At 44.9% G+C, this 20,637-nt stretch overlaps 1 protein-coding gene across 2 annotated transcripts in view; it reads right to left on the bottom strand.

The window, feature by feature from the left end:
* Nucleotides 1-7,844: 7,844 nt before the first annotated feature.
* Nucleotides 7,845-20,637, bottom strand: part of LOC106607954 (inactive phospholipase D5) — a 62,039-nt gene continuing 49,246 nt past the window's right edge. Inside the window, exons 4-11 of one of the 2 annotated variants that reach the window (XM_045721751.1) lie at nucleotides 15,742-15,850; nucleotides 14,579-14,703; nucleotides 13,483-13,680; nucleotides 12,404-12,540; nucleotides 12,066-12,231; nucleotides 11,759-11,849; nucleotides 11,402-11,508; nucleotides 7,845-10,828 (exon numbers count right to left, since the gene is read on the bottom strand). In XM_045721751.1, coding sequence (XP_045577707.1) covers nucleotides 10,799-10,828; nucleotides 11,402-11,508; nucleotides 11,759-11,849; nucleotides 12,066-12,231; nucleotides 12,404-12,540; nucleotides 13,483-13,680; nucleotides 14,579-14,703; nucleotides 15,742-15,850 — 963 coding nt within the window. In that variant the 3' untranslated portion in view covers nucleotides 7,845-10,798. Of the gene's footprint in view, nucleotides 11,509-11,758; nucleotides 11,850-12,065; nucleotides 12,232-12,403; nucleotides 12,541-13,482; nucleotides 13,681-14,578; nucleotides 14,704-15,741; nucleotides 15,851-20,637 lie in introns of both variants that reach the window. The other variant, XM_014205498.2, reaches the window with a different exon arrangement.

Raw genomic sequence — 20,637 nt, 5'->3', positions numbered from 1 at the left:
CCTCATAGATGTCATCCTAACTAACTCGCCCTCCAAATACACCTCTGCTGTTTTCAATGAAGATCTCAGCGATCACTGCCTCATTACCTGCATCCGTAATGGGTCTGTGACCAAACGACCACCCCTCATCACTGTCAAACACTCCCTAAAACACTTCTGTGATCAGGCCTTTCTAATCGACCTGGCCGGGGTATCCTGGAATGACATTGACCTCATCCCGTCAGTAGATGATGCCTGGCTATTCTTTAAAAGTGCCTTCCTCATCATCTTAAATAAGCATGCCCCACTCAAAAAATGTAGAACTAGGAATAGATATAGTCCTTGGTTCACTCCAGACGTGTCTGCCCTTGACCAGCACAAAAAACATCCTGTGGCGTTTTGCATTAGCATCGAATAGCCCCCGTGATATGCAACCTTTCAGGGAAGTTAGGAACAAATATACACAGGCAGTTAGAAAAGCTAAGGCTAGCTTTTTCAAGCAGAAATTTGCATCCTGTAGTACTAACTCAAAAAAGTTCTGGGACACTGTAAAGTCCATGGAGAATAAGAGCACCTCCTCCCAGCTGCCCACTGCTCTGAGGCTAGGAAACACTGTTACCACCGATTAATCCACTATAATTGAGAATTTCAATAAGCATTTCTCTACGGCTGGCCATGATTTCCACCTGGCTACCCCTGCCCCGGTCAACTGCCCGGCACCCTCCACAGCAACCTGCCAAAGCCCCCACCATTTCTCCTTCACCCAAATCCAGATAGCTGATGTTCTAAAAGAGCTGCAAAATCTGGACCCATACAAATCAGCCGGGTTAGACAATCTGGACCCTCTCTTTCTAAAATTATCTGCCGAAATTGTTGCAACCCCTATTACTAGCCTGTTCAACCTCTTTTTTGTATCGTCTGAGATTTCCAAAGATTGGAAAGCTGCCGCGGTCATCCCCCTCTTCAAACGGGGTGACACTCTAGAACCTAACTGCTACAGACCTATATCTATCCTACCCTGTCTTTCTAAGGTCTTTGAAAGCCAAGTTAACAAACAGATTACCAACCATTTCGAATCCCACCGTACCTTCTCCGCTATGCAATCTGGTTTCAGAGCTGGTCATGGGTGCACCTCAGCCATGGTCAAGGTCCTAAACGACATCATAACCGCCATCGATAAGAGACATTACTGTGCAGCCGTATTCATCGACCTGGCCAAGGCTTTCGACTGTCAATCACCACATTCTTATTGGCAGACTCGACAGCCTTGGTTTCTCAAATGATTGCCTCACCTGGTTTACCAACTACTTCTCTGATAGAGTTCAGTGTGTCAAATCGGCGGGCCTGTTGTCCGGACTTCTGGCAGTCTCTATGGGTGTGCCACAGGGTTCAATTCTCGGGCCGACTCTCTTCTCTGTATACATCAATGATGTTGCTCTTGCTGCTGGTGATTCTCTGATCCACCTCTATGCAGGCGACACCATTCTGTATACTTCTGGCCCCTCTTTGGACACTGTGTTAACTAACCTCCAGACGAGCTTCAATGCCATACAACTCTCCTTCTGTGGCCTCCAACTGCTCTTAAACGCAAGTAAAACTAAATGCATGCTATTCAATCGATCACTGCCCGCACCTGCTCGCCCGTCCAGCATCAATACTCTGGACGGCTCTGACTTAGAATACGTGGACAACTACAAATACCTGGTTGTCTGGTTAGACTGTAAACTCTCCTTCCAGACTCACATTAAGCATCTCCAATCCAAAATTAATACAGTATCGGCTTCCTATATCGCAACAAAGCATCCTTCACTCATGCTGCCAAACATACCCTCGTAAAACTGACCATCCTACCGATCCTCGACTTCGGTGATGTCATCTATAAAATAGCCTCCCACACTCTACTCAACAAACTGGATGCAGTCTATCACAGTGCCATCCGTTTTGTCACCGAAGCCCCATACACTACCCACCATTGCGACCTGTACGCTCTCGTTGGTTGGCCCTCGCTTCATACTCGTTGCCAAACCCACTGGCGACAGGTTAACTACAAGTCTCTGCTAGGTAAAGCCCCGCCTTATCTCAGCTCACTGGTCACCATAGCAGCACCCACTCGTAGCACGCGCTCCAGCAGGTATATCTCACTGGTCACCCCCTAAGCCAATTCCTCCTTTGGTCTGAAGCTGGAGACTCATATCTCCCTCACTAGCTTTAAGCACCAGCGGTCAGAGCAGCTCACAGATCACTGCACCTGTACATAGCCCATCTGTAAACAGCCCATATATCTACCTACCTCATCCCCATTCTGTATTTATTTATCTTGCTCCTTTGCACCCCAGTATCTCTGCTTGCACATTCATCTTCTGCACATCTACCATTCCAGTGTTTAATTGCTATATTGTAATTACTTCAACACCATGGCCTATTTATTGCCTTAACTTACCTCAATTGCACTCACTGTATATAGACTTTTTTTTCTTCTTTTGTTCTACTGTATTATTGACTGTATGTTTTGTTTATTCCATGTGTAACTGTGTTGTTGTATGTGTCGAATTGCTATGCTTTATCTTGGCCAGGTCGCAGTTGCAAATGAGAACTTGTTCTCAACTAGCCTACCTGGTTAAATAAAGGTTAAATCTTTTTTTTTTTTTTATTCCAATAAGATTTTTTCAGAGTGATTACAATTGCACTAGAATTGTTTATTTTTTATATATTTTTCGTTTGTTTCAGTATTTTCTCGTTAATACCTGCATTCTGTTTTGTATGATGTACGAATGTAAATTGTTGATCTGCTGCCTAGTGTGCATGTGTAGTAATCCTAGTAAGAAAAGTGGCAGCAATCATGAAACCATAGTTTCTAAACCCAGAGGCACAACATCGCGAGACTTCCGGGAACGCTTGCGAAGCAGGCCAATCAGACCAGGCTAGAGTTTGGGAAGTCAATGAGAGAAGTTGAAAAAGTATTCCTTTTAGTTGTTAATTTTCTTGAAATCTAAAGGCTCAACCTAGATTTGAGCCATTGTCTTAAGTAATTGAACATGTTATTACTCCAACCTCGTGAAAGTGATATACTGACACGTTTTCATTTTCCAAAAACATTATATTGAAGGAGTGCCTTTGATTTGATGACTATTAAAAAAAAAAGTATATGTTTTACCTTTATTTAACTAGGCAAGTCAGTTAAGAACAAATTCTTATTTACAATGACGGGCTACACCAGTCAAACCCTAACCAGGACGCTGGGCCAATTGTGCGCCGCCCTATGGGAGTAAAAGGCACGCAGATGTCTAATTCGGTGCGAGACTACCTTTACAGGCTGACTACACCGCTCGCGTCGCGTGTGCGAGCGTTGCAAAATACATTTTGAAATCTATATTATTCAAATATTGCACCCACACTGCTCGCGCATGCCAACGAATAGAAGTCAGTTCTATTTCTGACCCAGATCGCACTGCAGGTCCTGCCTCTCCCATCTCTTCATTGGTTTATAGAAGCAGGTACCCACGTGCCATCTCCTCATTGGTTATACCCACGTGGGTAACTGAAAGACGAATGAGGTCGGTGGCGGTAATGCATCTAATTTATGATAGTTGCCAATCGCAATATAAAGTCAAGAGAAGAAAAAGGCTAGAAGGAGGAGAGATGACTAGAAACGATTCAGTTGACCGTTTTATGTGTGGATTCATTGTTGGAGTAGAGGATTTTGTACATTTCAGGTAAAATAACAACTCAATGTTTATATCCCAGGACAAATTAGCTAGCAAACTAGCTAAATAGGACAAATTAGCTAGCAAGTGCAAGCTAGCTAAATTTCCATAAATGTTTAATGCTTTTCGACCTGTCCCCAAATTAATGTAATTGGTTCAGAGTTTGTTTTGATATTTTAACCTGCATATTGTGATCGTGTTTGGTGTGGGGGGACAAAATACATTTATACACGATGGCGCACACACGCAACCGGTTTGGGTTCCGTGTTAGACCAAATGACGTGTTTCCGCGCATGTGTTTAGCTAGCCAACGTCGCCATGACGTCAACTACAAGCGTGATCGGGGATTTCTATTGGAGAAGCAGTTTCTGCCTATCTTCATACTGTACTGTATTTGACGAAACGGGCAATTTATGCTTGATCCGAAAATGAGGTCGGAGGCGCTATATAGATTGTGTGACGCAATTCCGAAGCCTCTGGAGGCACACAGAGGCCAAGTTGAGCTCAGTACCACATCGCCATGCGCCTCTAAAAATGTGTACCAATGATGAGGGCCCCCAATTGGTTGATGGTAGGCGCGGGCGGGAAGTCCTGTATAAACACAAACTCACTTCCTTGACAACTTCCTTCAGAACTGCTCTGCAATGCTCAGAGAAGCACAAGAAGTATGAATGCCCTGACTTCTGCAGAGGCCATATCACAGTAAATGCTGCAAGGCCAATGCAGAAGTTGGATTGACTGTGCAGCGCCTTTAAGGTGAGAAGGTTACATTAAAAACAATGGTCGGCCATCTTGGACGCAGTCTCCAGTTATTTTATATCTCAATGAGTAAAAGCCAATTTATGCTTGATCCGCAAATGTGGTCGGAGGCTCGTATGGAGGGTGTGATGCAATTGCAGAGCCTCCAGAGGCATGCAGAGGCCAAACAACGCTCCGTACTGCATCGCTGTGCACCTCTCAAATTTTGTAACAATGCGGAGGGCTCCGTATAGCTCCGCATTGACATGAGAATTCTGTTCGTTGACTACAGCTCAGCGTTCAACACCATAGTGCCCTCAAAGCTCATCACTAAGCTAAGGACCCTGGGACTAAACACCTCCCTCTGCAACTGGATCCTGGACTTCCTGACACACCGCCCCCAGGTGGTAAGGGTAGGCAACAACACATATGCCACACTGATCCTCAACACGGGGCCCCTCAGGGGTGCATGCGTGCTTAGTCCCCCATGACTGCATGGCCAAGCACGACTCCAAGACCATCATTATCTTTGCCGAAGACACAACGGTGGTAGGCCTGATCACCGACAACGATGAGACAGCCTATAGGGAGGAGGTCAGCGACCTGCCATTGTGGTGCCAGGACAACAACCTCTCCCTCAACGTGCTCAAGACAAAGAAGATGATCGTGGACTACAACTACAGCTGTTGTGGAGCAGGTTGAGAGCTTCAAGTTCCTTGGTGTCCACATCACCAACCAACTATCATGGTCCAAACACCCCAAGACAGTCGTGAAGAGGGCACAACAACGCCTATTCCCCCTCAGGAGACTGAAAAGATTTGGCATGGTTCCTCAGATCCTCAAAAAGTTCTGCACCATCGAGAGCATCCTGACTGGTTGCATCACCGCCTGGTATGGCAACTGCTCGGCCTCCAACCGCAAGGCGCTACAGAGGGTAGTGCGTACGGCCCAGCTTCCTGCCATCCAGGACCTCTATACTAGGCAGTGTCAGAGGAAGGCCCTAAAAATTGCCCAAGACTCCAGCCACCCTAGTCATAGACTGTTCTCTCTGCTACCGCACAGCAAGTGGTACTGGAGCGCCAAGTCTAGGTGCAAAAGGCTTCTTAACAGCTTCTACCCCCTAGCCATAAGACTGCTGAACAGCTAATCAAATGGCTACCCAGAATATTTGCATTAACCCCCCCACACTTTTTTTTTACACTGCTGCTACTCGCTGTTTATTATCAATGCATAGTCACTTTACCCCTACCTACATGTACATATTACCTCAATTACCTCAACTAACCTGTACCTCCGCACATTTTCTCAGTACCGATACCCACTATATATAGCCTCGTTATTGTTATTTTATTGTTGCTCTTTTAATTTTTACTTTAGTTTATTTAGTAGATATTTTTCTTAACTGCGTTGTTGGTTAAGGGCTTGTAAATAAGTATTTCACGGTATGGTCTACACCTGATGTATTCGGCGCATATGACAAATGCAATTTGATTTGATTTGATTGGTTGATGATAGGTGGGGGCGGTAGGTCCTGTATAAACAGAAACTCACTTCCTTGACAACTTCCTTCACAACAGCTCTGCTCTGCTCCGTGAAAAGCAAGAAGTTGGAATGCCCTGACTTCTGCAGAGGCCATATCACAATAAATGCTGTAGGGCTACTGTAGACATTGGACTGACCATGCAGAGCCTTTTAGGTGGTGGAGACCAACCAGAAACTGAAGAGGAAGCGAGACACCCCACTCCATTTTTTCTGGTTACATTACAGTCAATTAATTAAGCAGACCAGATCCAGCTGCTATTGCTTTGGTGTCTATGAGAGAATCTCCCTGTTAAGAAGACCAGAACTGACCTTTTTTAAATGGTAATCGGCCTGAGTGAACTATCTTTATTTATTCACCATCTTTGGACCAACTACAGCACTGCTCAATTCCCTGCTATTTCGCCAATGCAGGCGGTGGGCACGTTCCACAGCTAATAAGCCGAGGCGAGGCAACAACCAATGGTTGCGTGCCACGTCATTGACTGACAAAGTGCTGTAACGTGGTTAGCTGATACATAAAATACCTATCCAGGCAAAGATCTGTCAGGTGTCAGCAAGGTCTAAGAATAGGAACGCATCCGGTGACTCTACTTCAGTCAGAAGCGTCATTTTTTGGGGCGCTGGGACACTTTCTTCAGCTATGAACCCAGCATGAACCGGCACAGTTCGCCCATTGGTTGTTGCGTGACGTCGCTTCACCTGAGCAGAGGGAGCGCCCCTAGCCTCGCAAGCCTCGCAAGCCGCCTGAGCTCACTGAACTTACATGGATATCAGTGTAGCTCTAACAGAGATAGGGTGCGTTCCTCTGCCCAGGCATTGCTGACGCATGCCAGATCTTACAACACCTGGATAGGTATTGTAAGTATCAGCTAGCCACATCATGTTATTTGCCGTGTTCGCGTGCTAGTCAGAACTAGAAAATGTGTAAATGTCCGACTTGCCAACTGGTTGAACATGGCACGTGTATAACTACAACCAGTTAGCAAGTCTGACATTTCAGAGTTTCCTAGTTCCGACTTGCATGTGAACACGGCAATAGTAATCTGTCAGTCGATAACGTGGCACGCAACCATTGGTTGATGTATGCAACGTCTGAGCAGGGGAATCTGACCATACTCTATATAATGATGAGATGGTCTTGTCTCCACCCTAACAATGGGAGTCGTTGTTGCAAAGGCGGAAAAGGCAGGTGGGAGGAGGTGAGATCAGGTGGGAACATTCTAGCCAATGAGAGGCCAGATATGCGTGTGAACCAACAACTCCGATATAAAATCGTTTTTCTTGAAAAAACGAAAAGAATAGTTGCCGAGATGCCACGTGCGTCTAACCTGGGTACCAGTCTCTTTAGCTAATCCATTCCCTGTACTCCATGTCATGTGCCAAAGCAATAACAAGGAGTGTAATGTTAGCTTAAGAGACTGGTACTCAGACTAACACACATCCACTTATATCAGTATATTCGTAACAACCTAAACATTACGAAACTTCTATTCGATCAAATAAGCCTCACTCAGCAAATTAGCAATACAAATTTCAGTTGACCAAATCCGGCACTCTATCATAGACCTCCGTCCCCACTTGTTCTGCATAGGCAGATTTTGACGGGAGTGGAGCCTCTCACTTTGCCTTTTCCTCTCTGGCGGTAATCAGTCTGCTAATTACGAGGCTACTGAGCTCCCTCTATGCCTGAATAGGGTGATTGAGTCAGTATACTTAGCCTAGTTTCAGGATTGAGAGCCCTCACCATCCCCACTCTTGAGATAGGGTTAATTAGTTCATAGGTTAAACCCCCACAGTTTAAATCACAAGTAATCTGAAATGGATAGTCACTGAGGTTGGACTGGACAGTGACATGAACAGGCTCTGAATAAAACCACAATACAATGTCAGAACATGTTTTATTAAGAGTACAAATTAAATGTATCAATTAGATATAGGCATCAACAAGGTTATACAATAAATATACATTCCTTTTGAATTTTGAAATTCTATAATTTTAAAGAAGGCTCTGTCTATTGTACTATACAGTTCATAAAGGCAGGGCATACAAGGAGTGAGTATGCCAAAACTGAGCAAAATAGAAGCAAAACAGAGATAGCATAATGTACACTGATTGGACAAAATATTATGAACACCTGCTCTTTCCATGACAGACTGACTAGGTTAATCCAGGTGAAAGCTATGATCCCTTATTGATGTCACTTGTTAAATCCACTTCAATCGGTGTAGATAAAGGGGAGGAGACAGGTTAAAGAAGGATTTTTAAACCTTGAGACAATTGAGACAGGGATTGTGTATGTGTGCCATTCAGAGACTGAATGGGCAAGATAAAATATTTAAGTGCCTTTGAATGGGGTATGGTAGTAGGTGCCAGGCTCACTGGTTTGTGTCGAGAACTGCTACACTGCTGGGTATTTCACACACAACAGTTTCCCATGTGTATCAAGAATGGTTCACCACCCAAAGGATATCCAGCCAACTTGACATAACTGTGGGAAGCATTGGAGTCAACATGGCCCAGCATCCCTGTGGAACGCTTCGTGGGGCCGAGGTGTGCAACTCAATATTAGGAAGGAGTTCTTAATATTTTGTACACTCAGTGTATAATCAATTGGTGGGACATATTGTCCTCCAGAGGGCAGTAATTGTACTGTAATAGACGGTAGTGAAATTAACATCTTCACTGTTGTGATGTGATGCAATGTGCTTTTTGAATGAACTGTGTGATCACCTTGACCACAGTGGTATCCTTCCAATTATTATTTTAATATTACAATCATACCTTTAATGAACAGATTTACCAGTCAGTAGTAGCCTATGACATGTTGGCCTACTCTGGATTTACCAATCTAATGTAACATCTTGAGAAAACAACACAGGAGACAATTCTAATCAAATGTAGGATATCTGTCTAAACCACAATTGATTATTTTAGACATCTTTTGTGCCTGTTTGCAGGTAAGAGAAATAGCCTTTCCTCGAACTAACTCTAGGTGGCAACAGTTAGTCAGGGACAGTTTCTAGATTTTATCTGGGACTCACCCCAAATATTATTTGCTCTGATCAGTTCTTAATGGGTTCGATGTATAGGTTAGTAAATGTAAGTCACTGTGGATAAGAGCGTCTGTTAAATGACAAAATATGTAAATGTTAATCCCAGCATTGCTCATCAAGAGTAAGATATGTCAGCAATAAGTGAAAAAAAGTGACAAAGAGCACCCTAAACAGAGCATTGACAGTCAATATTGAGGTACTCTGTAAACAATATTTGAAATAGCCCACTCTGGACCGTTGCACCAAAAGCAGTCAGAGGCCTTGGACTCCCTCTTTTTGATAAGAGGACATAGTTAAAGGGTAAATTGTTGTACAGATATTTACTTTCAGATTAAACTCGTTTAAGAACATTGTCTGGCACAAGTGCAGTGTACATCATAGATGTTTGTTAATGCTACATTTATGTTCTGGTTAACACTGACAAAATATTTTCAGGAAGTGCATTGTTATTTTTTCAGTCTACTATTAATATTTTTCCTGTATCAAAATAGGTACAGATATAAAAGAACCCCAATGAAAACAGAATATGTGCAAAGAGAACCACCTGTAACCATAGAGAAAGTGTTCTCCCATTATATTACTGTAAAAAGACAATGAAAATACAGATATTACAATTAATAGAAGTATAATTCCCATCAACCACCACAGATAGGCTATTAATTGGCGTGACATAATCATTAAAAGATGTTAACAACTCCTGTAGTTGATCATCTTTGATGATTAGGTGCAAAGCTTGTATCATGCGGGTGATGTAAAGAGGTTCTGTGGTTATTTTCTCTGTCAGTGTTAAGTTAAGCAATGCATGCAGTCTTATTTCAAAACATGTCCTTAGGGGAAGCTGGAAACGGTGTCTAGCAGTCTTTAAAAATTCATGCTATTGATCTTACTGACTGAAATCCCCTCCAACAACAGTTTTTTCAATATCTGGTAAATAAGTCAACATCTGCTTCCAAAGAGAGCTACAGTTGTCCCACTGGTTAGATACCTTTTTCCAGATGAGTTATACCGGAAAGAAACCCAATTATTCACGAAGACCATATTCCATTAGGTAAAATCATTGTCCTGTCTTGTAACTTGACCAAACGAATACCTTAGACCTTAAATGGCAGCTCAGCACCTTCCAATGTTAGTGTGCTATCGACCTCTGTTGTTGTTTCTCTGTTTATCATATGACAGCATATGACAGTGGTATGGTAGCATATACATTTACAAACTAAGTAAAGCCCAGGGAAGTTTGTTTCTGTAGTGGTGGTTTTCAATACTTTCCAATATAATCAAGGAAGCGAGACACTTTTTTACCGAAATGTACATTTCATGAAAAATCCAGTAATAGATACATTTCTTGATCATGTTAAAACAACACAAGAGGCCTAAAGCTCTATTAAAAGTTGAATATATATCTAGTTCTACCCTTTTGAGTGTTTCCAACAAAGACAATATACAGAATATAATAAAATATGCAACAATTTTTTCTTCTTAAAATTGGTTAATGTATCATAATCCCGGAAATTGAGTTAAGATTCTGAGATCAACTCCTGGTATGGTAATATTAAACATAATCAAGTATACATTCTAGTTGAGACCAAAACAGGATTTTAGATGCAATACCAAAGTAGATTGATGTCAATGTGGCATAATTGTCTGTACTCTGCAACAATAAACACCTGAAAGATGTCAGTAGCTTATGAGTCAGATGAGATCAAGACATGCTTCTGGTAGTCTGTTATTTTCCCATTCGCTTCATTTGATCAGCTGTTGTCCAACTGACAAATGGCACCTGTTCATTTGGTCGAGGCTGGAGGAATTCTGCGCTTTAAAAATGAATATTGAAGACACAAGGTAAACATCCTTGGAGTATAGATTTGTATAGGAAAAACTGTATCTCCACACTACTGTCCATGCTGATCCAACCGTGTTTTGGTCAGAGAGGGTTTTAAAGGGTTGTGATAAATGATGACATTATTGGCAAAATGGATTAAACAATTAACTATGTTTAGGTTTGGCAATCAATAGAAAATATATTTATTTCATCAGTTCCCTGCCCATGTCTTATGTAAGAAACAGTCATAGAGGATGAAATAAACAGCAGACGTGATAGAAAAACAAATATTACCTAAAACAAGTTGTAAATTGTATCCGATTTCAGCATTCAAACAGTTATTTTTCTCTTAAAGCCTGCATAAAACAGTCTTGTAACACAGCACATGTCTTTGGATTCAGAGGGAGCCATTGGGACTCTCGTGACTCCCATTGCTCTCTGGTGGTTGACTGATTTTGAGATGTGCCAATTGGTTGAGCTGGTGCTTGTTGCAGACTGGGATCTTGTTAGCCTGCAGGCTCATGGTGTGGCGTGAATACCAGTCCCGCTGGAACGCAGCCCTCACCTGTTCCACCAACGTTGAGTTCCTCTCCTTCAGCCCCTCTGCCTGACTGATCACCATGCCTGCTCCAGCGTTGAACATAAACTCATTCCCCACCCAGTCAAAGTTCCCTATGGGACAACAGACACCCGCCAAAAGCATTAATCAGAAATATAGATGAATAAGTACTAGCCAAAGAGTCAAACCACCACACAAGCAAACTAGTCAACCCACCTCACAAGTAAACTAATCAACCCACCTCACAAGCAAACTAATCAACCCACCAACCAGTGACAGACCAATAATTGAATAAACAAATCAATCATTCGTTCATTCGAAAAATACATATTAATAATCTGAAATTCATGGAAGTAAACTCGCCTATGTACACAGCACTATCTGTCACTATGAATCTGTTATGGTTGATTCCCTGTAGCGTGCCATCTCTCTGCTCCCTGGTGCTGAAGAACTTCTGCACAAAACACACAGAAAGACTGGCTTAGCAGTAGTGATGAATATGTTTTACACGATGTACAGTACATAAGGTTTGCAGGTACAGTAGAGATTATAATATAGGTATGATGTGCCTGAAAACATAGGCATGATGAATGATGTTATACAGTTTATATCCAGTTAATGAGGATCTAGGTGTATGGTGTCCAATAATGCATTGTAGGTGCACACTCACAGCCTCCAGTGAACAGTTGGGGAGCTCCATACACAAGGTCTTCAGGGACCACACAAAGTTAAAGGTCAGGGGGTGTGTCTGCTCCCAACAGCTTACTAACAGACGCACTTTGATGTTTCTCAGGATCAAGGCCTCCCGAAGCATCCCATCTATACCTGACCAGTATCTGCCCAGGTAACAAAGAGTTACAAACACTTATCTGTTTGGTAATGACTGGTAATTATACACACAGTTACACAGTTTTATCCTATCAGTTATCATTGTGTCGTTTAAATGGGCATGTGATACAATGCTTACAATAAGATTATCAGGTGCTGTCAGTATTAAAGATTGCTCACCTGTGAGAATTCCTGTTAGTGAGTGGCAGGTAGTCTGTAATGGATATATAGATGAACCTCTTGGCCTTTTGGATCACATAGGATATGGCGTCGAGGTCTCTGGTCCTGTCTTTAGGGCAGAAGACATCTGGAGAGCTCTGCCACAAGATGATAACAGACACTTAAAATCAGTGGAGAGTAGAGAACTGAGGCCCTCATGTCAATGCCAGGGCTATATACTGTAGATGCAATCAATCATTGTCATTGTCGTCATCATCATCACCACACCTCTTGGAACATATCTTTGTCACAGCCTCTCTAAGAGTAAAATTCTGATTTCTAAAGAGCCCATTAGTATTCGAACAGCAGCGTTACCTTCTCTCTACTTGTCCTCTCCCTAGAACCTATCTTGTGTCTATGTTCTTTTTTTCTTGATATGTCTCACCCCCCTCTCTGCGTGTAAGCAGAATGTGGGTGTGTGTGATGAGAACAATGACAGATCTCGGTTCACATGGATTGTTATCAATAGCTCCAATGATTAACGCTTCCCCAGCATTTCAGAAATGTTAATCGATATGAAGGGATGGGCAAGCCTCATTTATAGCGAGCCAACCACATGTTTTCTGTTGGAAGCAACGCCATCTTTCATCCAGTCAGCATACATAAAAAAATGAACTGATGAGTTATAGCGAGCTGTATAAGAATTTGCTTTTTTTCACTTAACCGTCACCTCTCTTGAAAGTTATTACAACTGTGGGAGGATGTTGCAAATAATTACAACATATTAGGACTAATGAAAAGGTTGGAGCCAAGAAAAGTCTTCGCTAGGCAAATAGTATCCATAAATATTGGCAATTTCTTATTGCTAGCAAGAAAAAAAACAGAATTCCTAATCTCAGAAAGGTATTAAGTAATCGAATATAAAGATGAGCTTGTCTCTCAGAATGATAAAAAAAACATTGATACATTTGTAATGGCATGACTTTTTCCCTGACTATGTAACCAGACATGGAAAAACTCAAGGCCCTTGTTATAAGGTCACATTGTCAGGACAAACTCCTGGCCTTAAGTATAAAGCCATGGGTGAGAATGTCACTCACAGAGAGAAAGACCTCAGCCTTGGTGTTGTTGAAGAGAAGTGGGAGGTTTTCATCTTTGTTCCACAGGGCACTCAGCCTCTTGGACCAGATGGACGGTATAAAGTCCTTATACTGCAGCTGCCAGTAGAGGTTGAATACCCTGTGCAGGTCCAGTGCCAGACAACTACAGTTGTAGATGATGATCCCCAGTTCTTTCATCTAAGAGACAACAAAGCAACAACACAGATGTTGTAAGATGTTAGTACATGCCCCCAGGAACTACACCCACACCCAACTTGACCCTTTCTCCACCCATCTCCTCTTCTTCTTCCTTCCCCATTTCTCCTTTACTTCCATTCCCACTCTGTCCTCTCCTTCCATCTCCTACTCCCCACACTTCAATTTACCCTTCTCCCTTGTTCTTGTCTCCCCTCCACAGCTCAGTGCTTCTAGCCCCTTCAGCCTTGACTCCCCCCCATCCTCTCCTGCCCTCTTCTGGCCCTGGACAAGGCAAATAGTCCTCCAGGCACTTAAAATCACCAGGCCTCTCCTATCCCCTCTCACAGCTGGGTTTTTCAAGTGATGCCCTTTTCAAGCAATGGTTTATTTCAGAGAAGTGCTAAAGATAGACAGGCTAGGTACAGTGAATGGGGTCACACTTTAATGAACCGTTGTACTTTTCCAGCTTTGAGCAGCACATGAAATAATGTCCACATTTCCTTTTTGTCCCTACTCAATTAATTCAGTTTTCTGCTAACTTTAAGGTTTCATTTGTTTACTATTCAGTATGTTTGTGCAACCTGAGCCAATTATTGTATGCTGTTCTCCTAGGGTAAATAGCACTGTTTGAATAAATATTTATTGCTGAGTCATTGGACAAATCACCAGAGAAGATGGCTGTACACAGTGGCCTCAACATACCTGTCAAATATCAGAACTAAAAATCAAACAGATTCTGTGTACACAGTTGGTTGGTAAAAGGGTTTACGTAATCAAGGTATGGAACATAGTCAAGATGAGGTGTACTCATAGGTGGTCTCATTGAATTGGGTAAAAATGTTACAGAAATATACACAGGTACAGTAGGTGAAATAATGTAGTGAATATACTAAGATACCGTGGATAGTGATCGCCAGTCCATGGTGGCACTGCCGATGTAGATGTGCTTCCTGTCCACCACCCAGAAAGAAGAGTGCAGGAAGCCTTTGGTCAGGGCTGTCATGTTAATGTAGTGCACCTCACCTACACAGGTGGGAAAAGACACAGAAAACGACAGAGATAGAAATCTCAACATTTGATGTATGTTAGTATTGTGTGTAAGATGGGAGTCATGATGTAACATCCCTCCTCGAGGTAAGTGTCAAGACTATATGAATACGCTGCAATAAAAGTAATTTCCACTATCAATAGTAATGATATACACAGTATTTTCTATAAAAAGTGGCAATATACAGTACCAATTAAAAGTTTGGACACACCTACGCGTTCAAGGGTTTTTCTTTATTTTGACTATTTTCTACATTGTAGAATAATAGTGAAGACATCAAAACTATGAAATAACACATTTGAAACATGTAATAACCAAAAAAGTGTTCAACAAATCACAATATATTTTATATTTGAGATTCTTCAAAGTAGCCACCCTTTGCCTTGATAACAGTTTTGTACACTCTTGGCATTCTCTCAACCAGCCTCACATGGAATGCTTTTCCAACAGTCTTGAAGGAGTCCCCACATATGCTGAGCACTTGTTGGCTGCTTTTCCTTCATGCTGCGGTCCAACTCATTCAAAACCATCTCAATTGAGTTGAGGTCGGGTGAATGTGGTCATCTGATGCAGCACTCCATCACTCTCCTCCTTGGTCGAAAAGCCTTTACACAGCCTGAAGCATTTATTTGGGATGCAATTTCTGACATTGCTAACTCTAATGAACTTATCCTCTGCAACAGAGGTAACTCTGGGTCTTCCTTGCCTGTGGCAGACCTCATGAGAGCAAGTTTCATCATAGCACTTGATGGTTTTTGCGACTGCACTTGAATAAACTTTAAAAGTTCTTGAAATTTTCCAGATTGACTGACCTTCATGTCTTAAAGTAATGATGGAATGTCATTTATCTTTACTTATTTGAGCTGTTCTTGCCATAATAGACTTGTTCTCAAAATAGTAAAAATAAAGAAAAATCCTGGAATGAGTTGGTTTGTCCAAACTTTTGACTGGTACTGTATATGGAAAGTAAATGTAGCTGTAACTCTGTTGTTGTGGGTTACAGCATGACTCACTCAGACGAGAAAGGCTCTTGAGCTCTACAGAGTCGATCATTCCACTAGCTATCTTCAAATTGACTCCCTTCTTCTTCAGCCCCTGCAGTCTTTGCAGCAAAGCCTGACCCTGTAAGCAAGAACACAATCAATAGCATCACCATAGGTCATCACATTCTGGTGTGTACTGGATGTGTTTTATAGGGGATGTTTAAAAAATTCCTAACATGGTAGGAAAATTACATACGGGCAGTGTCCAATTCTCCGAATCGTCATTCATTGATATACCCCTACACATGAGGATACACATTCAGGGATATACCCCTACACATGAGGATACACATTCAGGGATATACCCCTACACATGAGGATACACATTCAGGGATATACCCCTACACATGAGGATACACATTCAGGGATATACCCCTACACATGAGTATACACATTCAGGGATATACCCCTACACATGAGGATACACATTCAGGATATACCCTTACACATGAGGATACACATTCAGGGATATACCCCTACACATGAGTATACACATTCAGGGATATACCCCTACACATGAGGATACACATTCAGGGATATGCTCCTACACATGAAGATACACATTCAGGGATATACCCCTACACATGAGGATACACATTCAGGGATATACCCCTACACTTGAGGATACACATTCAGGGATATACCCCTACACATGAGGATACACATTCAGGGAGCATAAAGCATAGCCATGCTCTGAAATAACATATTACACTTTCAGGTCCCCAGTCCATTTTTAAACTGAGGTTTCATTTCAGTGGAGCACAGGAAACAATTGCTGCAGGCTAAAGCAATTAGTTTTGCATAGCCTGGAGGCACCTTTTCAGGTCAAACTGCCAAGGAGAGCAATTAGGCATGACACTAATTACACAGAACAACAATTTAAATGCAACATGTAAAGTGTTTTTTCATGAGCTAAAATAAAAGATCCCTGAAATTTTCTGTACGCACCTAAAGCTTATTTCTCTACAATTTTGTGCACAAATTTGTTTACATCCCTGTTAGTGAGCATTTCTCCTTTCCTAAGATAATCCATTCACCTGACAGATGTGGCATATCAAGAAGCTGATTAAAATGCATGATCATTACACAGGTTAACCGTGTGCTGGGGACAATAAAAGGCCACTGTAAAATGTACAGTTTCGTCACACAACACAATACCACAGGGAGCGTGCAATTGACACGCTGACTGCAGGAATGTCCAGCAGAGCTGTTGACAGAGAATTGAATGTTCATTTCTCTACCATGAACTGCCTCCAACGTCGTTTCAGAAGATTTGGCAGTAAGTCCAACCGGCCTCACAACTGCAGACCACATGTAACTACGCCAGCCCAGGACCTCCATATATGGCTTCTACACTTGCGGGATTGTCTGAGACCAGCCACTCGGACAGCTGATGAAACTGTGGGTTTGCACAACTGAAGAATTTCAGCACAAACTGTCTGAAACTGTCTCAGGGAAGCTCATGTGTGTGCTCATCGTCCTCACCAGGGTCTTGACTTGACTGCAGTTCGGAGTCGTAACCGACTTCAGTGGGCAAATGCTCACCTTCAATGGCCACTGGCACGCTGGAGAAGTGTGCTTTTCACGGATAAATCCTGGTTTCAACTGTACCGGGTAGATGGCAGACAGCGTGTATGGGGTTGTGTGGGCCAGCGGTTTGCTGATGTCAATGTTGTGAACAGAGTGCTCCATGGTGGCGGTGGGGTTATGGCATGGGCAAGCTGAAGACAAAAGAACACAATTGCATTTTATCTATGGCAATTTGAATGCACAGAGATACCGTGGCGAGATCCTGCGGCCCATTGTCATGCATCATGATGCATGGCCCCATGTCACAAGGATCTGTACACAATTCCTGGAAGCTGAAAATGTCCCATTTCTTCCATGGCATGCATACTCACCAGACATGTCACCCATTGAGCCTGTTTTGGATGCTCTGGATCGACATGTACGACAGCGTGTTCCAGTTTCCTACCTTTTTTTAAAGACATTGGTGACGAACAGATGCATATTCCCAATCATGTAAAAGCCATAGATTAGGGCCTAATGAATTTATTTCAATTGACAGATTTCCTTCTATGAATTGTTACTCAGTAAAATCTTTGAAATTGTTGCATGTTGTATTTATATTTTTGTTCAGTTTAACTAAACGCCAGTGGGTAGATACAAGGGGCTGTCCAAAACTCAAGGCCACCATTTTAGCCAAACCCAAGTGTAAGTTTAACCTCAGTATAAGCAGGGCTGTTTGGGTGCTAATGGCTGTCAGCTGTTTTGGAGTTTACCTGTGTGCCAACACAGTGGATGGGCACAGCTTTGCCTGCAACCTAGGACTACTAATGGCACATTCTGTCAGAAAGAGGACATACCTAGCCTGCATAAGTCTATAAATACAATGTGCGAGGTATGGATAAGACTGGGCTTAAAGTAACTGCCCAGTGTTTCCAGATTTCTATGAAATAGGACCTCTACTTATTTACAATATGAGTGAAAAAGTTCTCTTTCCAAATGTTTTTGATTAAGCATGTTAAAAAGCAGCTTTTCTGTGTTGAAATGGTGCTGCTGTAACGGCTGTCTTCTGTAGAAATGGACCAAGGCGCAGCAGGTATGTGAATACTCATCTTTAATTAAAATAAAGGAGTAGAGCATCCACTTAACAATTCAAACAAAGTGACAACAGCTATAGTTCTGCAGGCTAGAAACGCAGTGCAAAAAACAACCACCCACAACCCCAAAGAAAAACACACACACCTATATAGGACTTCCAATCAAAGGCAACTATACACAGCTGCCTTCAATTGGAAGTCCCAATCATCCACCCAACATTTAACCAATACAAACATGCCACGTCCTGACCCCAAAACTAAAACACTAGCTCCATCTGCTGGTCAGGACGTGACAGTACCCCCCCCCTCAAGGTGCAGACCCCGGAATGCACCTACCAACAAAAAAAACCCAACACAAAACCCATAAACAATAACCCTAAAACAATAAGGGAGGGAAGGGAGGGTGGCTGCCGTCACCGACGGCACTGTGCTACACCCTCCCTCCCCAACCCAACTATCCAGGAGGTGGCTCAGGTGCAGGGCGTGGACCTTGCTCCACCGTCGGCGTAGCCCACTTCGGTGGCGCTGCTAACTGCGCCGGGCAGATGGGCCACTTGGGCTGACCCTGGCAGACGGACCACTCGTGCTGGGCCGGAGGACAGGAGGACCCCTCGGGCTGGACCGGGGGACAGGAGGGCCCCTCGGGCTGGGCCGGGGGACAGGAGGGCCACTCGGGCTGGGCCGGGGGACAGGAGGGCCACTCGGGCTGGACCGGAGGGCAGGAGGGCCACTCGGGCTGGGCCGGAGGGCAGGAGGGCCACTCGGGCTGGGCCGGAGGGCAGGAGGGCCACTCGGGCTGGGCCGGAGGGCAGGAGGGCCCCTCGGGCTGGGCCGGAGGGCAGGAGGGCCCCTCGGGCTGGGCCGGAGAGCAGGAGGGCCCCTCGGGCTGGGCCGGAGAGCAGGAGGGCCCCTCGGTCTGGGCCGGAGAGCAGGAGGGCCCCTCGGGCTGGGCCGGAGAGCAGGTGGGCCCCTCGGGCTGGGCCGGAGAGCAGGAGGGCCCCTCGGGCTGGGCCGGAGAGCAGGAGGGCCCCTCGGGCTGGGCCGGAGAGCAGGAGGGCCCCTCGGGCTGGGCCGGAGGGCAGGAGGGCCCCTCGGGCTGGGCCGGAGGGCAGGAGGGCCCCTCGGGCTGGGCCGGAGGACAGGAGGGCCACTCGGGCTGGGCCGGAGGACAGGAGGGCCACTCTGGCCGGTCCTGACAGGCAGGGCACCCTGGCAGATCCGGGCAGGCGGGCACCTCTGGCAGAACCGGGCAGTCTGGCCACCCTGGCAGTTCAGGGCAGTCTGGCCACCCTGGCAGTTCAGGGCAGTCTGGCCACCCTGGCAGTTCAGGGCAGTCTGGCCACCCTGGCAGTTCAGGGCAGTCTGGCCACCCTGGCAGTTCAGGGCAGTCTGGCCACTCTGGCAGTTCAGGGCAGTCTGGCCACTCTGGCAGTTCAGGGCAGTCTGGCCACTCCGGCAGTTCAGGGCAGTCTGGCCACTCCGGCAGTTCAGGGCAGTCTGGCCACTCCGGCAGTTCAGGGCAGTCTGGCCACTCCGGCAGTTCAGGGCAGTCTGGCCACTCCGGCAGTTCAGGGCAGTCTGACCTCTCTGGCGACTGTTGACTGGCGGGCAGCTCTGACGACTGTTGACTGGCGGGCAGCTCTGACGACTGTTGACTGGCGGGCAGCTCTGACGACTGTTGACTGGCGAGGCTGGGTTGACACACTAGACTCCTGATGCGTGGGGCTGGTATAGGACGTGCCAGCCTGGAGACACGCACCTCCATGCTAGTGCGTCTGGCGGGAAACACCGGACCGAAAGGGCGCGCTGGCGGTCTTGATTGTAGGGTTGGCATCCCCCCTTCCGGCTCGATGCTCACCTTGCCCTGGCACCTGCGGGGCGCTGGTACTGGGCGAACTGGGCTGTGCGTCCGTATAGGCGAGATGGTGCATACCTCAGCGTAACATGGCGCCCTCCACCTCGTACGCACCTCCCTGTAGTCACGGGTAGCTGGCTTACTGCTCCTCCCTGGCCTGGCCAAGCTACCCGTGTGCCCCCCCCAAAAAAATCTTGGGGCTGCCTCTCGGGTTTCCTAGCCAACCGTGTTCCAGCGTAACGTTCCCGATGGTTCCTCTGTCCAGCTGCCTCCACTCTCCTGAGTGCCTCCACCTGTTCCCATGGGAGGCGATCCCTTCCGGCCAGGATCTCTTCCCAGGTGTAGGCTCCCTTGCCGTCCAGGACGTCCTCCCATGTCCATTCCTCCCTTTTTCTCTCCTGTGGCTTC

The sequence above is a fragment of the Salmo salar genome, chromosome ssa01 (genome assembly GCF_905237065.1).
Source record: "Salmo salar chromosome ssa01, Ssal_v3.1, whole genome shotgun sequence".
Lineage (NCBI taxonomy): Eukaryota > Metazoa > Chordata > Actinopteri > Salmoniformes > Salmonidae > Salmo > Salmo salar.
Note: the sequence above shows the minus strand (reverse complement) of the source record. Positions and strands in the feature narration are given on the sequence as shown.